This window comes from Nomia melanderi, chromosome 4 (genome assembly GCF_051020985.1).
Source record: "Nomia melanderi isolate GNS246 chromosome 4, iyNomMela1, whole genome shotgun sequence".
Taxonomy (NCBI): domain Eukaryota; kingdom Metazoa; phylum Arthropoda; class Insecta; order Hymenoptera; family Halictidae; genus Nomia; species Nomia melanderi.
In genome coordinates, this window is record NC_135002.1 from 3,049,352 (window position 1) to 3,066,423 (window position 17,072).

General features: G+C 39.9%; 1 protein-coding gene and 1 long non-coding RNA gene across 2 annotated transcripts; one reads left to right on the top strand and one right to left on the bottom strand.

The window, feature by feature from the left end:
• Window positions 1–1,757: 1,757 nt before the first annotated feature.
• Window positions 1,758–14,187, top strand: LOC116434966 (clavesin-1). Its single transcript, XM_031993981.2, has 5 exons — window positions 1,758–2,192; window positions 11,846–12,186; window positions 12,539–12,667; window positions 13,173–13,407; window positions 13,985–14,187. The coding sequence occupies exons 1-5, from the start codon at window positions 2,069–2,071 to the stop codon at window positions 14,017–14,019; spliced, it is 864 nt and encodes a 287-aa protein (XP_031849841.1). The 5' UTR covers window positions 1,758–2,068; the 3' UTR covers window positions 14,020–14,187.
• On the bottom strand, window positions 12,549–16,877 carry LOC116434970 (uncharacterized). Its single transcript, XR_004236672.2, has 3 exons — window positions 16,227–16,877; window positions 15,622–15,749; window positions 12,549–12,699 (listed from the first exon to the last, which is right to left on the bottom strand). It is a non-coding gene; the product is annotated as an uncharacterized LOC116434970 (long non-coding RNA).
• Between the last annotated feature and the right edge of the window lie 195 nt (window positions 16,878–17,072).

Below are 17,072 nucleotides of genomic sequence, written 5' to 3' on the forward strand. Positions count from 1 at the left end.
AGGAAAAATCGTTGAGTAATGCTCTGAATTAGTCGCACGGATTTCATACAAATTATTAGTCCGGAAGGCCACCTTATCAATAAACGTCGTTATCGTTTAATTAAGTAAACACCTTACGCACCAATTTTCCCAGAGAATTATACTTGTCAATTGTAATATCAGATGTTATACTCAAACAATCAGAAAAACTCGTGCACGTACATAACCAGGGGAAGATGAAAAGAGGAAACGATTGAAATCCGTAAGTCACGGCGGTTTCCAGTTGTTATTACGTTATGTCATTCTCGATAAATCCGCAAAAAAGAACAAAAGCGAAACGCATCTCTGTTAGAAAACATTGAAAGGAATCGATGTAACTGAATAACGTGCACGACTCAGTTGAGTTTTCCCTTTAAAAACTGTACGGAAGCCAACGTATACAGGGTGTATCGATATCGGAATATACCCGAAACTCTCATCCAACCAACCTAACCGAGACCTAAGACACCCAAAGTCCTCATCCAAACTAAATCAAATCTCGTCAACATGGCATACCCTATCTCTGCAGTTATGACAAGAAACCTTGAAAATCCTCAGACAGAAATTCGAAAACTGAAATCTCAATCAACCCAACCTCATCATCATCTAGCACTAGAACTACCGAGCATTTAATACGATTAATATGTAATCCCTATAAAAATTGTAATAATCGATTATTATCAATTCCTTCAGACATTTATTATAGTATTCAAGTGAAACTATTTACTTTCAAGATAAATATAGAAATAACATCCCTGATCATGAATAAACATGAATTGTATTAGAATGAATTAGCAACGGCTATGATTTACCTACTTGTGCAACTAAATATCTTCATATCAATATCTAAATATCAAACATCTTCAAGAGCGATAGAACAAAGTAGAATAAACGTCTATAAATCTAAGTCGATGTTGATCAGCGCGAGTATGAATACACATAATCCTCTGAAACTCGAATTTCTCCGGACTGTATAAACAAACGCGTATTCTAGGAGCGATAGAACAAAGTGCAGAATAAATCTAGCGTCAACGAAAACCTAGATGAGCCTAGCAGGAACGAGGGAACGTCGACGCGTTCCCATTTCGAATATTCAATGCTTTTAACACTAGGTTTTCGGGCATTTATTGTACAGTTTAATCTATTGTTCCTAGAACAATTGATATTCGCCTATTTAGATTTCGAAAATTATAAATTTAAAAATAGACAATTAGGATATACATTCGTGTAATCAAACAAAACCGACCGAAACATTTACCCAATGATTACAAAATTCAATGTGCGTCAAATTGACGGATATTGAATTTTTTAAACATTATATAGTAGCAGTTTAAGTCGATTTTGCGAATTATGCGAATACGCATTGGAATACTCTGGCTTTGAAGCTAGAATCTTCGCGATTTATACAGACGAACACGTAGTTTCCTAGGAACAATAGAACGAACTGTAGAATAAACGTCCGCAAATCTAGTGTCAAGGTATCAATAGTTACGAAATGAGAACATTGAAACCAGTCATTTCGACTAGTTCCAGTGCCAAGAAGCAGTCCCCTAGGAGTCCGATTCCTCGGCCGATCGTTCGGCTCAGTGGACTGACCGAGGATCGTCTCGGCGTAGCCGTTCGCCGCTTATCAGAGGCTCGCCGTTGAAAGTCCCCCTGCCGCGGATCGTCTCCTACGCCGGCCGTCGGGCTTTATCAGGTGACGTGCCCCGGCCGACGATACGTCTCATTTTCGTGCCGCGGATCGACAGCACGCATCTCGAACACGAAATCGTTCGGCGCACGACCGCGCACCGCGGCGGAGGAGACCGGCCCCGCTCGTCGTGTAGAGCGATGCGACGATTGGACTTTGAGCGGTCAAAGATTGGATGCGACATGGTGGACAAGAGGAGGCCTCCTTCTCCGCGTGCGAGATATATCGGGTCACAGATATATCGTGGTCGTCCTGCTGCGAGGATCGTTTATTACGCGGCCCAACGCGAAAGCTGAATCGGCTGCTGAATCGGTCGTGCGACGAAAACGAGCAGATCAGACGCGCGGTAGAAGCAACATGTCGTGCGAGATCGAGACGGGCCCGCCGGGACCGGAAGCCCTCGCGGTCGCCGCCAAGGAGCTACGCGAAACCGAGGAGAACGTGAAGAAAGGACTCGAGGAGCTCAGGAAATTACTCGAGGGTGAGCGTCCCGACGTTTTCTTCCCGCGCGTCTTCCGCCGGCGTCTCGCTGTTCCCTCGTTCGTGCTGGGCTCATCTAGCTTTTCGTTAACGCTAGATTTACTTTACACTTTTATCTCGTAATTATTGATATCTTAACTAGATTTACGGACGTTTATTCTACAGTTCATTCTATTGTTCCTAGGAAACTACGTGTTCGTCTATATAAATCGCGAAGATTCTAGCTTCGAAACCAGAGTATTCCAATGCGTATTCACACAATTCGCAAAATCGACTTAAACTGTTACTATATAATGTTTAAAAAATTCAATATCCGTCAATTTGACGCACATTGAATTTTGTAATCATTTGGTAAATGTTTCGGTTTTGGTTGATTACACGAATGTATATCCTAATTGTCTATTTTTAAATTTATAATTTTCGAAATCTAAATAGGCGAATATCAGTTGTTCTAGGAACAATAGATTAAACTGTACAATAAATGCCGAAAACCTAGCGTTAAAAGCATTGAATATTCGAAATGGGAACGCGTCGACGTTCTCTCGTTCCTGGTAGGCTCATCTAGGTTTTCGTTGACGCTAGATTTATTCTACACTTTGTTCTATCGCTCCTAGAAGACGCGTTTGTTCGTATAGTCCGGGGAAATTCGAGTTTCAGAGGATTATGTGCATTCGCATACTCGCGCTGATCAACATCGACTCAGATTTATAGACGTTTATTCTACTTTGTTCTATCGCTCTTGAAGACGTTTGATATTTAGATATTGATATGAAGATATTTATTTGCACAAGTAGGTAAATCATAGAAGTCGTTGCTAATTCATTCTAATACAATTTACGTTTATTCATGATCAGCGATGTTATTTCTATATTTATCTTGAAAGTAAATAGTTTCACTTGAATACTATAACGAATGTCTGAAGGAACTGATAATAATCGATTATTACAATTTTTATAGGGATTACATATTAATCGTATTACTCGCGCTGATCAGCATCGACGTAGTCAGTAGATTTATAGACGTTTATTCTACTTTGTTCTATCGCTCCTAGAAGACGCGTTTCGTCCGGGGAAATTCGAGTTTCAGGAACAGAGCGTTATGCGTATTCGCCTACTCACGCTGATCAGCATCGACTTAGACAGTAGATTTATTGACGTCTATTGTACTTTGTTCTGTCGCTCTTAGAAGTCTGTGCGTTTTTTATAGAGATCACGATAATTGTAGGTTCACAGCTGGAAAATTACAATGTGTGTTCGCGTAATTGCAGCAATCGATATTCGAGCATTTTGATTTATTTACTGTCAATTAGCCGATCCGATTCATTTATTCTACTACTATTAAAGTAGCTAAATCATAGTCATTGCTAATTCAATGATCAGTTTGATCGCACGATTACAAGAGTCACCAAGTCTTCTATATCACACTAAGTCTAAATGAAGGTTAAGGTAGGATCGCTCAGAAGCCTGACATCGTCAAATTCGTCTAGAATCTTCGAAAGAAATCATTGAAATCCCCGAATGCTGGTTACAGCTCGCAAGCCTGCCGAGCAAATCGACAGGCGAGTATAATTGAAATTCCAGCGTACGCCGCGTTACGTTGAACGCTCGTAATTCAATGGAGTTATCGATAAGTTGATAGACGATTAATCGCAGCTTTATCGACGCCGAGCGGGCGAACAATTAGATTTCGAGGTGCCCGCCGCACCTGCGTTACGCTCGGCCGTCCAGCGACGATCAAAAGTCTCCGAAGACGCTTCCGTTCCCTCGACCGCTAGCCGAAACGAGAACGTCTCGCACGCACGCGAATTCAGCTGTTTTCGCCGGCCGGTCTCGATAGTTTATCTCGTTTTTAGTGCGTGTACTACCATGAACCTTGAGTGTTTGATATACCGGTCGCTCTTTCGCCGCGGAGGCTCTGACTGAAAAATTTGGATTATCAGTATTATCCAATAATAAGTTGTACAAATAAAATTTGTTCGCTAATCAGCGTTTTATACGTCGCTTGTTCCTTCGCAGTGACGATAAATACAGGAGATAATCAACGAATTAGTACCATCATCGCTTTTACTGCACATTTTTTCAGTGATAAGTTCAGAAAATTCAGTTTGTTCACTAATCAGCGTTTTATATATCTCTGATCGAAAAATTAGGATTATCATAGCTTTTACGTCACATTTTTCCAATTATAAGTTGTACAAATAAAATTTATTCGCTAATCAGCGTTTTATATATCGCTTGTTCCTTCGCAGTGACGATAAATACAGGAGATAATCAACGAATTAGTACCATCATCGCTTTTACTGCACATTTTCTCAGTGATAAGTTCAGAAAATTCAGTTCGTCCGCTAATCAGCGTTTTATATTTCTCTGATCAAAAAATTGGGATTATCATAGCTTCCACGCGGCATGTTTCCAATAATAAGTTGTACAAATAAAATAAAAATAAAATAATCAACGAACTAGTACCATCATGGCTTTTACTGCACATTTTCTCAGTGATAAGTCCCGAAAATTCAATTTGCCCACTAATCAGCGTTTTATATACCTCTGATCGAAAAATTAGGATTGCCATAGCTTTTACGTCACATTTTTCCAATGATAAATTCGGAAAATTAAATTTCTCCGCTAATGGTAGAAGTCCGAAAGGTAATTCAGTAATAATTTCTTCGTCGCTTTGTTGAGACCGAAAGTTACGCGAAGAAGTTGAGTCGGAGTCGTACAGAATTAATACGAGAAAGAGGACGGACGAGAATTAGATCGTTGAATCATTGCTGATCTCTTTAAAGATAACCCCAACGATAGTCTGAATTTTTTTACCAGACAGTGTGGAAGAAACGATTAAGTATCTGGTATCGGAACTCTTAAGGTACGCTATCATCTGGTTACTGGTCCCTCGAATGTCTGTTTTCGGCGTTAATCGTCTTACATGAGCTAATTATGTTCCAGCGATTTGCTCGTTCGCTTGGCGGCTCGTTCGAATTGCTTTCCTTCGTGTGTTCGCTCGCTGGCGATGGACCGGTGGAGAAACGAACAGAAAAATTCGTGTGACCTATGTTTCATGTCGCGCGCCTACGAGCCTCGCGTTATCAATTTCAGGCTTTAATCTTTATTAGATAACTGTGTAAGAAAGTAGCTTCTCGAACGCTGTGAATTCTGGAATCTAATATTCCGACATACATTGAGTTCTGATCTTGAAGTTTGAATTTAACCGTTTGAGTTTGTGTTGCGCCAAAAATGAGAACGCGGAGGCGCTTCTGTTTATCGGTATCAATTATAATTTTCTTACTGTGTTCCTCAAGAAATAAATTAAAGTAAATTTATTCGAATAAACGTTATTTTTTGATACTTTTTGTAATAGCAATATTCGTGATCTCGTTAGATAAGTACTCTTATTAACACTGGAACTACGGAGAATTTAATACGATCAATGTGCAGTTCCCATAAAAATTGTAACAATAGATTATTTTCAGTTTCTTGAGACATTCATCATAGTATTCAAATGAAGCTATTTATTTTCAAAATCGAATATTCAATGCTTCGAAGATATGAATAATTGCTAAACGAAAAAATCGAAGCCAGTCGTTTTCACTGGCACGGTAGTTCTAATGTTAATTTTTTTGCATACACAATGTAGAAGTTGTTTAGCATCCAAACGATTAATCAAGTTACACGACGTGAGGTTTTTTAATTAATTCAGTTGTTTAATCACATCGGGCTTTAGACGTTGATGGTCAAAGAATAGATCGAGCTGTAAAGGATAATGCACCGAAGAGGTCTAATTACTAACGACACACGTGCGCATTGAATATTTATACACAATGTTTCCAACAAAAACTGTTGCCTCGAGGTTTATTCAGCGCGACAGATTTCTTTAGAAGACGCGCTTCGTTCGGAACGAAACGAGAAGCGGCTCTAAGATAAGGAAATCCGAGGGAAGCGAAAATCGCTGGAGATTCTCGCGACGCTTCATTTAAAATTGAATCGGTTTGGATCGGAACTGACGCGGGTCGACTCTGTTTTTACACGGACACATCGGAAGAACCATTTATATCTTGATTATTCTCTCTGTTTCACGGAGAACTGATAACCAGTGAGCTATGGCGCAGGTAACTTCTAAACTCGTTCGTCGGATCGGCTTTAATTCTGAGGGAACTTGTCATTTTTCAACACTCTCGCGGTGATTCGTGATATTGCTCGTTTGTGAATTGTAATAATAAGTATCTTGGTGATACTAATATTAGTATAACGTCATCTTTCGTCGGAAGAACTGTCCGATTAACTGCCGGAAGATTAAATTCTGCAGAGACTTCGATTGATCGGAGTTTCTAGAATTCCGAACAAGAACGCCATTTAAAGATTTAACGCTAACTGTATGATAACAACGCTTCTTAAACTTCCTTAAAGATTCTACGTTTCTATCGCCCATTAAACTTTTATCAATCTTTACATTATCCGACTAATCAACTCTCAACTTTTTCCTAAGAAAAAATGTATCGATCAATTCATTCGCCTTTATCTTCCAATCAATTAGCCAACCGTTCACGATAGAATTAATTGCATATAAACTACGATCACCACACATTCACCGTTTAATTCCCAGAAAGCGATTTTCAATGAGATCAATTCATAACTATACGCAAAGTATTCGAATATCTTATTTCATAAATCTCAACGAAATAATCGGTTCTTACAAAGCTCAATGTTTCCTTCTATCGCCAGCTAGTTAGCAAAGCTTAGGAGGTATGTGCGTATCGATACAAAAGCGAGATTCCCGAGTGTTAACCCGATCTTCTTAGTGCATTGTGGACTAGACCAGAGGTCACGTTTTCCTCGATAACGGCTATCGCCAGTGTACCCGAGGCTTTCTATCTTTGAGACTCCCGGTTTACACGATCGAAGAATGTTCCATCTTCCCCGTTATTTCGTTCCCTCTTCCTTCGCGGGGGAAAACAACCTGCGGCCGGCGATACACCGGACTGGAGGCGATCGAGGATCGCTGATAAGCCGATCGATCCGGAATCCGTGGCGATAAGCGACGCCGCGGACCTTGACCCTCGGCTGCGACAACGGGAACAGGCCGAGATCCGTACACTCGAGATAACATTCTTATTGCACTGGCGCAGAATCGCGCTCGCCCGCTGATAACATTGGAATTAACGCCGATAACGCGCCACGGCCGTCCAACGGCGCGTCGGAACTTTCGAATTTCGCGGGCGAAATCACGGCGAATCGCAGCGAAGGCGCCTCGTAGGCCTGGTTCAGCGTAAAGGCGGGAATTTTGAAAGTTCGCCACGGTTCTCGGAGTTCCTTCGTTTCGGGTTGCGTCTTTGATCGGTAGATTGTAGGTGTTCGTAGGAATCTGCGTTTCTTCTACCGATCTTGAAGATTTCCAGCGATTATTGTATTTTGTTGTTTTAGAATCTGTTTGAGACTGGGTTGTTAGTGTTTGGAGATTTGAACTTTCCACGATTTTGGAAGTTTGTAGCAGTTTCTGAGAGTTTGTTGCTTTAGATTTCGTTTCTGAACTAGATTATGTATTCGAGGGTTTTGTAGGATTTGAAGTAGATTGATCGTTTGCTTGATTGGAGCTCTTCAACCCTTTGCGGACGAATGACGTTTCGACGAGATGGAATTGTCATATTTGGAAGTCTAAGTCGCGAACGAATTATTTAATTGCTAGAATAACAAGAGATCGGCACGTAGTTTCTGTTTTTAGCTTCATGTGCTGAGCATTTTGTATATTTCAAAGAATCTTCTTCTGCAGAGGGTTAACTCGTTGAACATCGCGTTTTTTAATGATTCGAACGATTTCGTGCGTCGGAGATTGATAATATTCTTCAGGCCACTGATTCGCGTATTTACTTAACCGGTTCACCGGTGCGCGACGAGTTAACGACGAAGGAGATGATTTTGCGCGCGCACAACCACCGAGAAGTTTGTTCAGGTGAAGCTGTCTTGTTTCATTGTCCGATTGACACGCGGAAACCTGGGATTTCGTTTGAAAATTCCGAATGACGTAGCACCGAGGCGACTTTAAAAAGCAACGATAACAGGAGATGACAACTTAACAGCGAAAGTATTCGGACGCGTGTGAGTCATTACACACACTGTTGCCGATATGATAAACAATAAAGCCGGAACGACGCAAAAATAACGAGCGATAAGATTAAACAATATTCCGTAAATAAGGGAATAAAGCAATTATATCGAGCCACAACATAAACTTCAAATTGCAGTATCTCGGATTTTTCGATTCGCAATCTCTGTTTTCTCGGTTTGAAGTCGAAGCGACGAACCGACGGCGAAAGTGGCCGTTTCTCTTGAAGTTTTCGCGACGAGTCTCGATTCCGACGTTTTGAATATGAATACGGTCCCGTTTCTAATGGCGCTGTTCAGACATTCGTCTATATTAGAATTAGAATGCGGATGGAACAGGAAATAAGTGACAGTTACGGATTATTCACGGTGGAAACGCCTGTGGAATGACAACCGACTCGCGGCGCGGCACGACCGTTAACTTATCGCGCGAATGCTGCGATTCGAAAGTTTGGGGCGTGTTACAGCCTTAACACATTGAACGCCGGCTAAATTTCAGCTGCTAAAAACGCGAGCGTCGGTGATTATACTGATAGATTTTTAAACATCGATTAAACCAAAGTTTCTAACTTACGGAAGAGAATAAGGAATTCGATTTTATAATTTTTACTTTGGATTTGTGTTGTACATATCTAAAATGTTACATGAACGTAGAATTAGCAGTTAAACGATAGACTAAAAATCTGGCATTATCGGGCAGGCGCTCAATGTGTTAGAATGATAGTATTTCTAAAATAAATAAATAAAAATTGAATATTTCTTCTCAATTTTAGTTTCTGTTTAACTCCATATAATGGTAACGGTGAATTTTCTGTTAACATCGTTGCGGGATGCATAGAAGAAATGTTCAAAATCAAGCTGAACGATAAAATGAATATTAAAACTGTCCATCAGTAAGAAGTATAAATAACTGAATGATTCGAAGTGGCGGAAATGCAGATAAAAATACAACGAAACCCCCGTTGGTAGGATATATCTGAAATCGCGAAAGATTTCCACTGAGTGTTTGCAATAATTTATCACGGGGGGCTTGTCAATGTCCAAAGATACGTCCTTATCACCGAATGATGCACTGCACCTATTGAATGTTTACGAGGACACACGAGCGAATGAAAGATACACTTTGTACTTCGATGATTAACGTCCGCGTGATTGTATCACCGTGCCCGTTGTATTTTTCGTTACACATCATGCTAAATTTTAATCGAACGAGTCACAATCGTTCCCAATGATCGTCGGGAATGCTGTGTTTCCCACAATGCTACTCGCGTGTCTTGCTTCGAATTTATAGTTACAAGTTGAAGTCACAATGGACAATGAAAGAAAACATTCACAAATCGGGAACCATCTCGTTCGTCGATGATTCCATTCAAACGAAAGAAACTGGAAGTTCCGTTACACTTCATTACTGAAAGACCAAATTGCATTCGGTTTTAGACACCGCTCACTTTTAATATATTACATTGTTTCTAATGAAACTTTCTCTAATGAATATTTAACAAACGCAGTGTTCACGATCTATTCGTGAGGACTCAAGGCACAAACGTCAAATTACAAAGAATCGTTTAACCCCTTCAAGTCTGATTTCCAAACAAAATCATGTTCACCTGACAACAAAAGACTGAATTCAATGCAGTATTAATGACACCTGTTTTGAATAAAATATAGTGCACTTTTCTGATGAAAATTAAAGCAAGGGTGTATATATGGCTTATAATTTTCATGTTCTATAATACATTGAAACAGGTAAAATATTAGAATGTTTTATAATTAATACTAAAATGTTCATCAAGTCTGAAGGGATTAGAAGCATTGTTCTTTCCACGATCGAGACAAATATTTGGAAATTGTCTCAGTTAACGTATGCATTTCCTCGACAACCGTTCACGTGTCTCATCAATGTTTCCGCTGATAAGTTCGACTAACAATGGCTGAACTCCGCTCGTTCTCCCGCGTCTCTTTCGATTTTCCGTCGGATTTTCAGTTTCCACGGACTCGAGGCTCGCCAATTCGAAAGTCCCACGATGCCGGGCTCGCCGGGCAAATGGAGATCATCGCAATTTCCTTAACGAGGATCACCGAGGCAATTTCCTACGGAACGAGCCTTCGTTCCTCGCACGCGAGGACAGTTCCGTCCGCCATTGCTGTCGCGGATCGTGAAACGAAAATCGTTCGTTTCGCCGTTGGCAACGATCGTCCTTAATTACGTAGCCGATTCGATGGTGATTAGCCGGGAAATAACTGTCTTCGTGACAAAATACCCGATAAATCGACTGTGCACTGCTTCTACGTTCTTCGAGATTTCTGCGACGATACGATTGTAAATAATATCGGTGTATTTGATATCAAAAGTGATCTATTAATACAATCTAGAGTTAGTAGTCCAGTTTCTCTACTCTGTTGTTTATTTCGTTTTAGCGAACGTTTATTAAGAAATCGTAGATTTACAAGGAGATTCACTGATAAATATTTTCTCTTGTAACTGTCCTCATTGAGACTAAGTCGTCAACTATTGGAATTTAACCCTTTGCACTCGAAAGTTTTTCAATGGAAATATTCAAGACTTTTCGACGAGATATATGTGATATTGTTTGAAACTAATTTAACGATAATTCATAGGTAAATTAAGCAACGAAGGTGCTTTATTTCAATATTTCACGTAACAACACGAAGTTTAATTTGAAATATTAAATATTCAACTTTATAGTTTTGTGAAAAGGGTTAATATTCCTTTATCCTTCGTTCCTTCAACCAAAGGATATCACTGTAGTGAACACACTTCAACGAACGATTAACCCAGTGCCCTATAATTCATTTCTCAACCGTTCTCGATGAAACAACTCCATCGTTAACAATTCAACAGACAAAGGAAAGAACTTGCGAATCGTGTCTCTACGTTTGCTATAACCGTCTTCATACTAGACAAGTGATATCTAACACTAGGTTTACGGACGTTTATTGTCCGGTTTATTCTATTGTTCCTAGAAAAATTGATGTTCGACCATTTAGATCTTGGAAATTAGGGATTCAAAATTAGGTTATTATACGTATTCTTGTAACTGCATCAACCAAACCGACATCAACGTGTGCCAAGTAATGTTTATAAATTCAGTATGCGTCAAATTGACGCACTCCGGAAACCTAGTGTTAATTCACGTTAAAGATAAACAAATGATTCGTCGATTACTGAAAGGCAGACGGTTCAACCATCTGATTCAGCAAAACCTGATTATCTGAATGTTTTGATAATGTGATTAATCAAAACCTGATTATATTCAGTACACAACTGACACATAATCCATATTCTCAAGGAACGCACACTTACGGTTTTCACGAAAGAATTTCGAAAAGTCTGTTCAAACGGTAGTTCCAGTGGCAGTTCGCCGTGCCGCGTTAATGGCGGGCGCGAGAACGTAGACCGGTCGCGTTGTTATTGATCCAGGGCAGAGGACAATGAAATTTACACGAGCGGTGTCTCGGTTGTTCCATTCTCGCGTTGCGAATAACGCGATCGAGATGATCGTAGCTCGAATATTCTGACGGATTTATTCTTTCGCAGGGGACAAGACCATCTACTTTAAGACGGACGATGAGGTGTTGATGATTTTCCTGCGGCCGTGCAAGTTCTACGCGAACAGCGCGTTCCAGCTGATGAAGAGGTCCGTCGAGTTCAGGGACAAGAACGCGAGCCTCTTCGAGAACCTGATGCCGGCCGACGAGAAGACCGCGTTGCTCCAGTACAACGTCGTCAACGTGCTCAAGGGCAGGGACCATAAGGGACGAAGGGTGCTGCTGGTCAACTCCGGGAAAACCTGGGACCCGTCGAAAGTCTCCGCCGATCAGATACTACGATTGTTCTATCTGGTCCACATCGTCGCGATGCGGGAACCCGAGACGCAGGTACACGATTCAACGCGTTCACGGAATTTCGAGCGTTCCGTGCAACATTAACTAGTTAACCCTTTGCGCTCGACAGTTTTTCACTAGATGCAATATTTCACAATGAGATGTGAACGACGTTCTTCGACACTAACGAGCGAAAGAACGTACGTAAATTAAGAATAGCTATTTTATTTCGATATGTCGCATTTCGATACATTGTACGAAGCATATTATACGTAAGATTATAATTTTGCTACATCAGATCTAGTGACTGAGAGTTACCTCTCGGGTGCAAAGGGTTAACTGTGACGAGTATACGCGTCATCGTAAAGCTTGACACGATACTTTACGAGATTTCTTTTGTTTATAGATAAATGGGACTATTGTGATAATGGACTTCGACGGGCTGACCATGAAGCAAGTGATGGGACTGACGCCATCTTACAGCATGAAGCTCCTGACTTTCATCCAAGACGCTATGCCGTTGCGTCTTAAAGAGGTCCGTGTGAAATTTAAGCTTCTTTTGCTTTTCTGCGAAGTAGAAACGCGTGTTTATTAAAATAGACGAGTAGAATTTATTCTATCTATGAATGTATGTAGAATAATTCCACATAAATGTGAATAGAGGAGTAGAATTCGTAAATCTATGAATCTGTGTAGAATAATTCCTCATCAATGTGAATAGAAGAATAGAATTCATGAATCTCTAAATCTATGTAGAATAATTTTTCATCAATGTGAATGGAAGAATAGAATTCATGAATCTCTAAGTCTATGTAGAATAACTCCTCATCAATGTGTAAAATAATTGCCTATATTTAACTAGAAAAGTAGCATCTAAATGCGTTTCCATAAATCAGTGTAGAATAGTTGCCCATTCATCGAGGTAGACTGAAACCATCAAAGGAACTCAACGATCGGAACATTTCAATTTGACGCGATCGCAAGCGCCGCTGTCGACAGCAAGTATGAATAAGTAAATTGACATTGACGATCTTTTTCAGGTGCACATAGTGAAGCAACCGTTCCTGTTCAACATGGTCTGGCAGATGTTCAAGCCGTTCGTCAGGGAGAAGTTGAAGGGTCGCATGTTCTTCCACGGAAGCAAAATGTCCTCGCTTCACCAACACATTCCGCCGAGCCACTTGCCGAAGAACTACGACGGCGATCTGCCGGAAATCAACTACACCAGCGCCGACTGGTACCCGGCCTTGATTAAATGCGAGGATAAAATTGCAGGTGAACTATCTTCTTTAACTCTGAACGCACCTTCATCCCGTCTTTTAGCACTAGGTTTACGGAACGCGTGAAATCGACGCATATTGGAATTCAGAAATATTATTTTGTAAACGTTCACGCCGATTTTGATTGATGCGATCACACTGACATGTACCCCAATTACCTACTATCGAATCTCCAGTTTCCACAATCTAAATAAACGAGCATCGATTCTTTTAGGAATAATAGAATGAAGACAATTAATGCTCGTAAACCTAGTGTTAAAGACAACGGTAAATCTATTACAATTTTCCAATTTTCCATCAATTCATGAAAGCAGAAAGCCAAAGCGTTAACAGTCAAAAAGTCAGTTTCAAGATGGAAGATTTTTGCGCGAAGAGATTCTACTGAATGATTCGAAACTTAACGATACATATATCTATTGAAAGTAGAAAAGAAATGACTGAATCATCAGATGCACGTCTTAAAATCATGTACATCCTACTTAGTCATTTTTTCATACTCTCAATGATAACGGAAATAATCTAGGTGCTTGAGTTAAAGTATCGTTTCTTAATTACTTTCCTTTTACTTTTAGAATGGAACACATTTGGCTCCAGAAAGGCCGATTAGACTGATATTCGTGGAGCATCACGGAAGCTGTAACACTCGAATCGTCCGAGCAATGGACAGACGTGTCCAGAAACTGTTGTTATTATTTTGAAATAGATTTCCGCTTGATTGTATACTTTTGTACGTTAGGCAACTGTTACGGTAAATAAATAAAACGGTTTACACGAGTCTGTCTGGATGTTAATGTCTCGATAACGATCGCCATCTGACCGCATCGTTGACTGTTACATATGGATCGTACCTTATAATTAGAGACAATAGTATCTATTGTTATTTTACAATTGGTAAACACAAAAAGAACATACAATTATATAAATATTTTCTTTGAACGCTTACATCTGTTTCGTTCGATTTATTTAACACTAGATTTACGGAACCCAACAATTTGACGGATACTGCATTTTTTAGTTATTTATTTAGTATCAGTTTAAGTCGATTTTGATTCGTGCTATTATGCGAATACGCATTACAATAGTCTGGTTTTGAAGTTACAATTTTCGCGATTTGTATAGATGAGCACGTAGTTTTCTAGAAACAATAGAATAAAGTTTAGAACAAAAGTCCGTGAATCTAGTGTTAACCGTGCGCGTATACTACCGCTTTCCATCGCAGAGGTTAGGTTCGAAACCTTAACGCTAAAGCTGCAGGTCAAAATGACCCATTTCTTTTTTTATCAATTATTGAAAAGGTAATAGACGTTTCTGTGAGAAATTATTACAGAAACTGATGTAGCGATACGCAAACTGAATTGCGAATCAATTAAACTTTCAATAGACGCGCTCTTGACACTAAAACTACCGAGCACTTCAATTGACTTTTGAAAATTTCGCTGTAGAAACTCCAAGAGTGCATCTGTTCGGACTTTCATTGATTTACAATTCAGTTTGCGTAGTGCTAAATGAATTTCTTTAATAATTTCTCAGAGAAACATTTGTTACCTTTCTAATAATTGCAAAAAGAAGACATCAGGAGTCATTTGACCCCTCTGGTAGTTTTAGTGTTAAAGATTTCATACAGGAATTTCAAAAAGTCAATTTAACTGCTCGGTAGTTTTAGTGTTAATTAGTGAATTTAGTGAAAACTGGGAAACTTACGAAGGCGGAGGAATAGAAATAGAAATGCAACGCATTTGAAATATTCAAAGTTACGCAAGTAGATTCGGTGCAATGAATTCGTCACGTGTCCGATAACGTGACAAAATGGAGGATACGGACTCGTGGCGTTGAAGTGTGAAAATATTAGAAGGCTGTACGATGTGGGACAGGAAATTCGATAGATAATGGGATTCTAATTAAAACAGACTTCCTAGTTCAAGGGCCAATGACAAGCCTCTGAAGTGATGGCCTTTCGGTAAAATTTCGCAAACGTGATGAGGCCATCAGCATTTCAAATGTCCATCAGACGATTGCGTTAACTGTATACAACGTTTCAGCGTAGCGTCGACGATTCGTCAACATTGTTTTCAATGGATCCGTTGGCACAAAAAAACGCTGACAATTTTGGGTCAATGTTACGTTGATTCTTTGCTCGAAATTCGCACCTCCGTCAGTCGCGCGGAAAATAAAAATGACGAACTATCATGTTTCTATTATTGAAACTTACGGTTAATATGATGACTGATGATAACGGAGCAAGATGTCGCGTGTTCTAAAATTTTGGCACTCGGTGGGAAAATGATGGTCACTTAATGACCGTACTCTCGTCCTAATTGTTCACCGTGAAAAACCAAGCTGCAACAGAATTTAATTCAATTACGTTTAATTGGCGCTGAATTTGTTCTAGATTGTGTTTTCCTTTAATCCTTTGTCTCACGCTTTGTTTCGACTCAAATGTTTCTAAGATCTACTTACGCTATTTATGTCTGTCACCATTTTACGGATACAATGACCATAAAGAAAATTCAAGTATCAGAGGATCCAGTGAAATTTACGAAAATAAGACAAATATGTTGGTTATAATACGACAAACTTATAAAATAATTAACAAAATCAAGTGTGTTACTTCACGGGCTCACACAATGGGTTAACGACCTAGTCGATTAAGTTAAAATTCCTGAAATTCCTCTGTACACTTTGCCAGTAATTAACAATCATTAATACACAATCAGAAGACGAAACAATGCTTCCGAAAAACTTAAAGAGAAGGTGGGGAACGTGACGACACGGATAGCTCAAAAAATCGTCATAAATGGACAACGAGGCACTTACCACGAAAGTCGACGATATTTACATAACGAGCGAACGCTCCCAAGCTCGTTACCAACCGTCGCGACTTCGTCACACTCGTAATAACACCGTGAATCAGGCCTGGGACAAACGACAACAGAGAAATTTCTGTTGCGTCAGGATCACGTCGCGCTCGCTTATTGCCAAATCGAAAGGTATCAAATTTTCCGAACGTAAGACGAACGGTGAATTGAAAAGCATCTTCGCTGTTACGAAATGTTTGAAAGACAGAGACAGCGTGTAACTAGATGAATCAAACAATGACAGTTGCGAATAATTTTACACTCCTTTGCACTCTTCGACCTGCAAAGAACATACGATCTACAGGTCAGAAGCTACATACAACGCTTGCAATTCCAAACGATTCAAATATCGTAATAAAAATATGCTCATCTATTTGATATTCCACATTGAACTCAATACAACTCATTGGATATCGAGACGAAACATTCTATCAAACAATGACTGTTGCGAATAATTTCACTTACTCCTTTGCACTCTTCGACCTGCAAAGAACATACGACCTACAGGTCAGAAGCTACATGCAACGCTTGTAATTTCAAACGATTCAAATATCGTAATGAAAATATGCTCATCTATTTAATATTCCACATTGAACTCAGTACAACGCGTTGGATACGATATCGAGAGGAAACATTCTATCGATCGAAATCTAGAAAAGAAAGGAACTCTCGCGCGAAGGGCTTCCGTCGACAAAATGGAGGTCGCGGACACCTCCGGCGGTCCGCGCGAACGGCTCGCGCGTAGGAAGTGAGGAGCGCGATAGGAAGTTCGGGAAAGAATAAAAGAGAGGAAAGAGAACCTGAT